The following is a 10,284-nucleotide window of genomic DNA, read 5'->3' as shown; positions in this document are numbered from 1 at the left end:
AGTTGGTGTTTTTTCAATGTATGCTTCAGACACGGGTCACGACGAGGCGTTCCCCATAGTGACCCCTAGAGGACGCAGTGTCTCGTTCCCTACTCAGGGAACCATGGTTACATAAGTAACCTGAGACGTTTTCACATCTGTCTCAGTGAGAAAATGGGAAGTTGCTTCTATTTCTAAATAAAACCCATAATGACTAAAACTGTTTCATCATCATCTGCAATGTCAAAAATTATTAAACTGATTACATAATAAACATACAAAGGAGCCTGTTAAAAAAAATAATCAATTCTTAGGCAAGCATCGCTAATGCTATTACTCCAAACCAAACCAATCATAAGTTTTAAACTTCAGCACTTGTCTTGCACCAGCTGAGCTATAACAGGATATTACCACCTCCATGCTTTACTGTAGGAATGCTGTTATTTGGATGGTGAGCTGTATTGGATTTCCACATGACATATCGTTTGGTGTTGAGGCCAAATAATTCAATTTTAGTCTCATCTGGCTCAGAATCTTCAAGGTGTGTTTTGGCAAAGCTCAGTCGTGACTGCATGTGGCCTTTCTTGAGGAGTGTTTTTTTCTTGCAACCCTCCCATACGAGCCACATTTGTGGAGAATTTGTGATATTTTTGACACATGCACACAATGACCACTCTTCGTCATAAATTCCTGCAACTGCTTCAGAGTTGCTGTAGGCCTCTTGATCTTAGTAGCCTCTTTGACCAGTTTCTTCCTGCTCTTTCATCCAGTTTGGAGCGACATTCTGATCCAGGGAGGGTCTGTGTTGTACCAAATACCTTCCACTTCTTAATAATAGACTTCACTGTGCTTCTAGGTATTGATAAAGCCTTTGAAAAAATTTTTGTATCCATCTCCTGACTTGTGCCTGTCCACAACTTCATCCCGGAGATCTTTTGATGGTGCATGCCATCCATAGTTGATTGTTTGCTTCAGTTGCACTACCACGGACTGAAATGCTGCAGGAAAGCTCTTTTCATGCTGAGCTGATCAAAATGACCACAGCTGATCACAGTTGAAAGTCAAATGGCTTTTTGTGCCATTTAGAAGGTGATTATTTGTGATTGTTTTAAAGGGGGTGATTCTTTTTCTATACCCACTGTAAAGCTTGACATGAAAATAGTCAGATTGTTTTTTAAATATAAGTTTATTGAACCTTTAGATAAAATCTTTAAAAAAAAAAGCATATAAATATTATATAAGCATATAAATACATATAAATATCAATTGTCAATCTATATCTTCCAATCTTACTAATATTTCTTAGTAAGATTATATTTAAATGCTTAGTTTTGTGGTCAAAGCTCTGTAGTACAATGCAATTCAGTATAATGATGATTGAGAGATGAACGTTAATAAATGTTCCTCAAAAACCTGTACCATATTTGATACTCACATTTTAGCATTATTCTTCTAAAAAGTGATATATGGACAATCAAGTAAACCTGAGCTGCTTCATTTGTTCTTATGCTTACTTTTATAATGTATGTAAGACATGTGAACCACGACCTGAAGGGGGTTGTTTTTAGAATTATACTAGAAGACATCAATCAGATGACAGAAAGAATGTAGTAGATTGTTTACAACAGGTTTTGCAGCAAAGTTGGATCGTGTTAATAATTTAGAGGTCTTAGAAATCAGATATGATCCAGTAGGCTTTACAGGCTTAAGTGATTAGACTTTCACCTGATGGTAAATATGGTCAATAATTAGATGCCCAATTAAATCCTACAGACTTAAATTAGAGGGACCAAGCCATGTCTAGAGACTACAATGGCCTCTGTTAATTTAAGCCACTAAGCAACCACCCAGAACACCCTAGCAACCATCCACGACACGCTTAGCATCATTTGACAAGTTTTGCATTTGGCCTTTTTCTTCCAAAAAAATGTAGTTGTTATTGTGAGTCATTTCTTCAGTGGTTTCTCTGTGTTTGATTTACAGGAACACAATGCACAGTTTCCGTAACCGGCACTCACAGGAAATTAGACAAAGTGTTTTCCATATTGGCGACCCAACTGACACCCAAAAAACATCCTCATCTAAGGCATCCAGTAAGAACCACAACTTTGTCACTAGAAAAATAATAAACAATTGTTTCAAATTTAAGTGCTCATGGCCACTGTCCTCCTTAGCTTTAGTGGTTCCCACACCCGGTTCTTCTCAAAGCCCAGAATCCCCTGCTAATGCCAGGTCTGAGCATGATCTCTCCACCATTTCACCATTCAGAAAGAATAGCAAAGAAAAGTCCAAACCGCTGGAGCTCAAGGACACATCTCGACTTCAAAATGAAAAACTGGCTGAAGAGGTCAAAGCGCAGAAGGTAAAGTGAGGATGTTAATCACTACTTCAGCTTCTCATATACAGTAAGATTAATCAACTGAAACCCGCATATGTATGTGTTGTCAGGAGTTGGTGTCGCTGTTACATAAGGTGCTGGAAGCTGCTCAGCTGGAGAAACGCACCTGTGCTCAGTTTCTAGCCGCGGAGGGGGAGCAGGAGCGCTTGGAGCTCCTCAGACATGGCGAGCGGCGTGCGGCCGAACTGCGAGACCATCTGGAGTCCCGGCAGCAAGAGAACGAGAACCTACGGAGGGATCTGAACCAGAGGGACGCCCATATAGCTGAACTCCAGGAGAGTGTCCAGCTCCTGATACAAAAGAATCAATCCAAACAGGAAGTGATACTGAAGCTGTCTGAGAAGTTAGCAGTCTGTGGAGAAGACAAGCAGTGCTCCAATGGGCTGCGGTCAGAGGCCTTAAAACAGCTAACAATCGAGAATGAGAATTTGAAAATGAGAAAATAAAGCATTTTTACATCAAAATATTGTTTTACTATATAATATAAATATATATGGATGCATTGATCAAAAGTGACAGTAAAAAACATTTACAATGTAAAGATATATTTCTATTTCAGATAAAAGCTTTTGAATTTTCTAATCAGCAAAGAATCCTGAAAAAAAATGTTTCCACTAAAATATTGATATGGTACAACAGTACAGCTTTTCTACATAATAAACTGAAAATTCAGTTTTGCCATCACAGGAATAAATGACATTTTAAAATATATTAAAATAGAAAACAGTTATTTTAAATTGTAATAGTAGTTCATAATATTACTGTTTTTACTGAATTTTTTGATCATATAAATGCAGCCTTGGTGAGCATAAGAGATACATATAAAAAACTTACCAACCCCAAACTTCTGAATGGTAGTGGATATAACTTATAATTTAAATGTGTATTATTTCAGGATGATTTGAAGGCATATAAAACTCAGAACCAGTACCTAAACTCTGAGATCTACCATCTAATGACGCTTTGGAGAAAAAGTTCCGAACGGGAGCAAAGTCTGATAGTAAAGGTAAATAATTTTTCAGTCAAGGTTTCTTGCACCAAGAACAGACACATTTTTTGCTACTGTCTTTACCCTTTGTACTGATTGGCTAATCTAAACACTAAATGGCTCTTTATGAACTGAGAGATTTGAGTTTTGAAAGTTAGAGTATGTTCACTTCCATATCAAAAGATCAAGGGAAATTACATTTTTGTGATATAAACGCTTTAAAATTGGTCCGAGCCATTTGCGATGGTAATCTGAGATAGTAAATATCAAGAAGTGCTTGAATGTGGGATTTAGTGTTGTTACTGTGTGTGTGTGCCAGTGTGCTGTTCTGGAGGCCAATAGCAGTCAGATGGAAAGCAGATACCTGGGAATCCTCCAGAAACTCCAGGAGAGTAAGGAATTGAATCCGGAGCAGAGGGAAGCAGTCAAGAAGGTGGTTAAGGATGCAGTTCGGGCAGACCTGAGCACTGCTGTCAAACTAAACTCGGTAAGGTAAACACAGTCCCATCAGTTCACCCCAAATGCAAACTCTGTCATCGTTTATTCACCCTGTTCTTTTCGTCTGTGGAGCTCTCAAATCACATTCATCCTTGCGCACATTCATCATAGAAGTGTAAATCATTCCAGACTTTATTTTTGGATGGAAATGGATGGCTAAAGTTCATAGCAGACATCTTTGAGATTTATAAAAGAATGTCTTAGTTGCTTAGATAAGTCTCCTGCTAAAAAAAAAAGCATATAGAGCTTCAGTGAAATAACATTTATTAGAGAGCATAGAGTAAAGGTCTTTTCACACCAAGAATAACTATGATGATAACTATATTGACATCCACTCAAATGCACAATATTGTTCTGTTTATTATAAGTATGTGCTGCAGTTTTGTCATCTGCTACTTTAAATTCTGACTGGCTATCAGTGTTTTCATTGCTCATCAGCTGTAAAAAATCATTTTAAAAGTTATTCCAACAATATAATTATTCTGCCATTATTGTTGTGGTGTGGAGTCTGCTATTCTTTTACATTTAGAACAAATTTTAAAACTATCATTATCATTATGTTACAGTTATCATAACGGTTATCGTTCTTGGTGTGAATGAGTCTTAAATTATAAAACATTTTCACATATAAATGTTTGTTCAAGTTCTATTTATGTTGGAACTCACAGTTCCCGACATTCCACAGGGATTACGATGAATATGGATTTAAGATTGCAATGGACTACAAAATTGAGGACCTGAAGCTGCTTGCTAAGATCCAGGCCCTCGAGATCCGATCCCAAAACCTGCTGAACCAGGAGGAATGCGATGGGCCATTGTTGGCTCGTTGCGCTCAGCTCCTGTTTGGACGCCCTGAAGGAGAACTGTCTTCATCCACAGAATTTAAGAATCTACTCCGGATGGGCTTACCGCGCGAGTACCGTGCGAGGGCTTGGCGTTTTATGATACAGACTAGGACCAAGTCTCTAAAAGAGCTTCATCCTGACCGCTATCAGGAGCTGTGCGAGAAGAGCAGAACCTCACCTCACCTGGTGCCCAGACAGATCCAGCTGGACCTGGATCGTACGCTGACCTCCAATCAATACTTTTCCCCTCCTTCAAGCCCCTTGATTCAGAAGCTGGAGAGAGTTCTGCAGGCATTCTCATGGCAAAACCCCACCATCGGCTACGTCCAGGGACTCAACAGGTAATTAGCCATCATAGACAAAAAAGAGAGAAAATTGGCTTTGATTAGAAGTGATTATAGAACTAATGTGAGTAGTATAAGTAATGGCCTATCACAAGAGCTTTTTGGCTAAATATGCCACTTTTGTTTTAAAATATAATGGGGTATTGAGTGTAACGCATGTTACAAAAAATAAGAAGCGTCACATTTTGCCAGATTTACTTACATGACCACTTTATAAAAATGTCTTTATTTAATACATTTATTTTTAAATATAAAATGTATCAAATGTATTACATAATTTATTTCAAAGTTAAAGTTTAAAAATTATTTAAAATATAATTTAAAATATGAATTTTTAAATAGGTCAGTCAGTCAGTATTTATTATATACTTTATTAAAACTTGCTGTTTATTGTCAGGTTCAAATTTGATTTTCAATCCCAGATTGTGTGTGGTCTCAGACTTTTGTACACTACTGTTTTTTTTTTTGTAAGATGTAAGTCTCTTATTTCTTATAATTTATCATATATTTATATAATATCAAAATTATGTCATTTATTTCACTTATTAAGTCAAATTGAAATCTCATATAATTAAAAATATATTTATATTCATATCATATATTTATATTAAATGTATAATTTGTCTAAATATTAAATATAAATAAGTTAAATCTATTTAAGTTAAATCTATTAACTAAAGTTAAATCTAAATGTAAATTTTTATATATATAATGCATGAGGTAACAGAAGACAAAATAATTCTTGCTAAATATGGCAAAATAATTTTACTTTTTTACTTTTAATGCATCATAATTGAATCCACCCCTTCCTGATTACCAAACTGTAGCAATCATTAAACAGAAATGTCATATTTTACCTTCAGTCTACATGCAAAGTGATATTTGCCTCATCTGACTGCCATGCTGAACACTGGCAACAAACTATTTTAATACCAATTTCAAGCTGACCTTAAATGGACCATAACATGTAATGTACTGACATCTGGTGGTCATTTGCTGATCAACAACTTTCTGATGGAGGGTACCTTACAGGCTAAATAGAGTGAGGTGTAGGTTTACTGTTAGAGCCACAATATCTATATGCAAAAAGAAAGCTAAATAACACCAACGATGCCACTGTGTGCAGACTGGCAGCCATAGCTCTGCTGGTACTACAGGATGAGGAAGATGCCTTCTGGTGCTTGGTAGTGATTGTGGACTATATCATGCCTCACAATTACTACACTAAAGACCTGGTGGGCTGTCAGGTGAGAACTGCATTAATCCTAAATCCTAAAACTTTCTGCTTATTTTCAATCCCAGATTTTCAGTGGGGTCTCAGACTTTTATACACTACTGTTTTCAAATGTTTGGAAGCAAGTATCGAATATAAAAACAGTAATATTCCGAACTATTTTTCAATATTCTCTTCTTTCAATCTCTCCAGGCCGACCAGTGTGTACTAAAGGACCTCATGTCTGAGAAGCTGCCTCGACTCACGGCCCATCTGGAAGCGCTAAAAGTAGACGTGTCCCTCATCACTGTTGAATGGTTTCTGGTGTTGTTCGTTGAGAGTCTGCCTACACGCATACTGTTTAAAGTATGGGACGCCTTCCTGTATGAAGGCCTAAAGGTACCATAAAGGATTCTGGGAAATGTTGTATAGATCAATACCTGGTTCTCTAATAGTTTGAAGTTTTTTGGATTCTCCACTAAATATTTGTTTGTAACAGTTTTGTTTGTAATATGATTACCCTCATATTGAGCCTGATCCAGTTGTGTAAAGAAAACTAAATTTCCCAACATTTTCACAAACATTACAAGCCTACAGGCCAACTACGAGGAAATAACAATGGACCAAATCCCTCATTCATCTGTTTCACAGGTGATATTCCGATATGCATTGCCACTTTTCAAATACAGAGAGGAAGGCATCTTAAAGATCAATGACAGTGTTGAGATGTACCAGTATCTCCGCATCTTCCCCAACACCATCGTAGATGGAAGGTAAGATGAAGGATCAAAAATGGAAGAGAGAAAAACCAAGAGAGAAAGTAGAGTAAGAAAAAAACAAAATATAGATACAGTAATATAGATACAATATATATAATGAACTAACATGCTCTTCTACAGTATGGAATAGTAATATTAATCTGCATATGATGCATTCTTAAAGTATTAAAGTATTATACAGTAAATACATTCATGCCTTATACTCATGTATATATTATTCATGGTTACTACTTTCAAGCATTATAATGACTTTTAAACAGTCATAAAAGGACATACCAACACATACATTACCAACACAAAGATTTTACTCTTTAAAGATATCAGCAAGTATTATAATGTATTGTGTATGTTAAAAACAAACAATGGACAGTGTATTAAGCATCATGAATATCTGTATGACACTGTAATACCTCTAGAACACATTTTACACACTTAAAAATAATAATTATTATTTACAAGCAAATTAGTGAAAAATATAAAATATTGATGCATAATCATATTTTATTGTAATTTAAATAGTATATATTAGTAAATCTAAATGTATACCATTATATGATTAATTTTATATTTTATATATATATATGTATATATATATATATATTACATAAAAATGGAAAAACTTGACAAAAAAAATTATATTTATATAAAATATATAAAAAATAAAGATATACTATATAAAATCTTAATTACAGTATCTCACAGAAGTGAGTACACCCCTCCCATTTTTGTAAATATTTTATTATATCTTTTCATGTGACAACACTGAAGAAATTACACTTTGCTACAATGTAAATTAGTGAGTGTACAGCTTGTATAACAGTGTAAATTTGCTGTTCCCTCAAAATAACTCAACACACAGCCATTAATGTCTAAACCGCTGACCACAAAAGTGAGTACACCCCTAAGTGAAAATGTCCAAATTGGGCCCAAAGTGTCAATATTTTGTGTGGCCACCATTATTTTCCAGCACTGCCTTAACCGCCTTACTTCATAAAAGTCCTACTAATTAAATATTTTCTTTTTGGAGCTCATGATATTGTAGACAGTGACAGTGGAGCTATTTCTGCCACAGTCAGACATCACCATATATAATTCATTGAGCCATAGTAAAACAAAGCAGCCTGCATCTGTCTGAGCAGCAGTCACACAGATAAAAACGGAATATGGGTCAGATGCCTCTGTGCCTGTGGTGTGACTATTTTAAAATATATGCCCCTGATACTATGTGTATACGCACCTGCTTACTCCTGCTTCCAGAGCATGGCATCGTTTCAAAAACACAAAGAAGAAAAGCTGGCTTGGGGAGAGTCTTTCCAAACCACAGGTTTCTGCAGGAAATAAACTTGGAAGCTAATTCATCGCTGGAGTTTCCTCAATATACATCGTCTTTCTCGTTCACAGGAAGCTGACAAGCATTGCCTTCAACGACATGAACCCACTGCCCATGAAGCTGCTACAGAACCGGCGCGCCACACATCTGGAACGCCTCCACGCTGAGATTAAAGAGCTGGAGAACTTACGGACAGCATACAAAGCTGAACACGTCCAGTGCAAAGACAAAGAGCTGGACACCCTGGCTAGTGAAGATGAAGAGGAGGTATAAGACATCAAACATAAGCTCTTGATGAATGTGACACAGCTTTGAATGCGGTATGAGAAACACTAAAGAAAAAGAACTCCTCATCATTTATTCACCCTCATGTTGTTCCAAACACACAAGATTCAGTCCTTTTCCATTTAATGCAAGTGAATGGAGATGGATACTGGATGGATGGATACAAAAATGACAACAAAGCACAATAAAATAATCTATGTAACTATATTCCAAGTCTTCCAAACCCATATAATGGGTTGCATGAGGAAGAGACACAAATATCATTATTTGCAAAAAATCTTTCCCTCAGCTGCTTTTTGGTGCTTTTATCAGAATGACATGAAGGTGAGCAACTGATAGCAAAGACACCTCACCGAAATTGTAATTTTTACCAATAAGGGGCAACAGAAAGCAGCACTGATCTCAGTATCGGGCATGTTGAGGCCCTATTTATTTGAACCGATATGCACATGCAACTACACCACTGTTCAAAAGTTTGGGGTCAGTAATATTTTTAATGATCAATTCATTTGAAATAAATGAATATTTAAATTCTGCAAGGCCATATTAAATCGATCAAAAGCGATAGTAAAGGTTTATCAAGGTTTCCACAAAAATATTAAGCACCATATTTGCTTATAACATTGATAATAAGAAATGTTTCTTGAGCAGCAAATCAGTAAATTAGAATGATTTCTGAAGGATCATGTGACACTTAAGAGTGGGGTAATGATGCTGAAAATGTAGTCTTGCCATCACAGCAATAAATTATATATTAAAACAGAAAACATGTATTTTGCATTGTAATGTTATTTCACAATATTGCTGTTTTACTGTATTTTTGATCAAATAAATGCAGCTTTGGTGAGATACAATACTTTTTAGAAAACTTACCAACCACAAGCTTTTGAAAGGTAGGGTACTGTACATGTAATCCCTTCAGCAAATATTTGTTTTTAAATTTGAGGCTTTTAAGGGTTTTCTATGTTTTTTTAAATACTTTTACAGCTACTGTTTATATGTGACCCTGGACCACAAAACCAGTCATAAGGGTCAATTTTCCGAAATTTATATTTATACATCGCCTGAAAGCTGAATAAATAAACTTTCCATTGATGTATGCTTTGTTAGGATAGGACAATATTTGACTGAGATACAACTATTTGAAAATCTGGAATCTGAGGGTGCAAAAAAAATCAAAATATTGAGAAAATCGCCTTTAAAGTTGTCCAAATTAAGTTCTTAGCAATGCATATTACTAATCAAAAATTAAGTTTTAATATATTTACAGTAAGAAATTTACAAAATATCTTCATGGAACATGATCTTTACTTAATATCCTAATGATTTTTGGCATAAAAGAAATATCAACAATTTTGACCCATACAATGTATTTTTGGCTATTGCTACAAATATACCCCAAGACTGGTCCAGGGTCACATATAACATGCATGCATATATTATCAGCCTCATTCACAGTTCACAGATTAATGATATTATGCCAAAAACATGCACATAATAAATAAACCTTAAAACTGTTTTTCACTTCAGTTTGTCTTCATATTGGAGAAAATCCATGGTGAAGTCTATTCGAACAGCTGACACATCTGAAGAAACATTGTCCCCCCCCCCCCCACTTTTTCACT

General features: G+C 35.7%; 1 protein-coding gene across 1 annotated transcript in view; it reads left to right on the top strand.

Annotated features, from left to right (window-relative positions):
• Positions 1-8,804, top strand: part of LOC107680922 (TBC1 domain family member 2A-like) — an 18,641-nt gene extending 9,837 nt beyond the window's left edge. Inside the window, 10 exon segments of the mRNA XM_016477014.1 lie at positions 1,963-2,072; positions 2,154-2,341; positions 2,428-2,811; positions 3,273-3,383; positions 3,685-3,857; positions 4,549-5,049; positions 6,179-6,299; positions 6,479-6,664; positions 6,917-7,038; positions 8,446-8,804. Coding sequence (XP_016332500.1) covers positions 1,963-2,072; positions 2,154-2,341; positions 2,428-2,811; positions 3,273-3,383; positions 3,685-3,857; positions 4,549-5,049; positions 6,179-6,299; positions 6,479-6,664; positions 6,917-7,038; positions 8,446-8,647 — 2,098 coding nt within the window. The 3' untranslated portion in view covers positions 8,648-8,804.
• The last annotated feature ends 1,480 nt before the right edge of the window (positions 8,805-10,284 follow it).

This window comes from Sinocyclocheilus anshuiensis, unplaced genomic scaffold (assembly GCF_001515605.1).
Source record: "Sinocyclocheilus anshuiensis isolate Anshui unplaced genomic scaffold, SAMN03320099.WGS_v1.1 scaffold1462, whole genome shotgun sequence".
NCBI classification, from domain to species: Eukaryota; Metazoa; Chordata; class Actinopteri; order Cypriniformes; family Cyprinidae; genus Sinocyclocheilus; species Sinocyclocheilus anshuiensis.
This window is presented reverse-complemented; position numbering and strand designations above follow the sequence as displayed.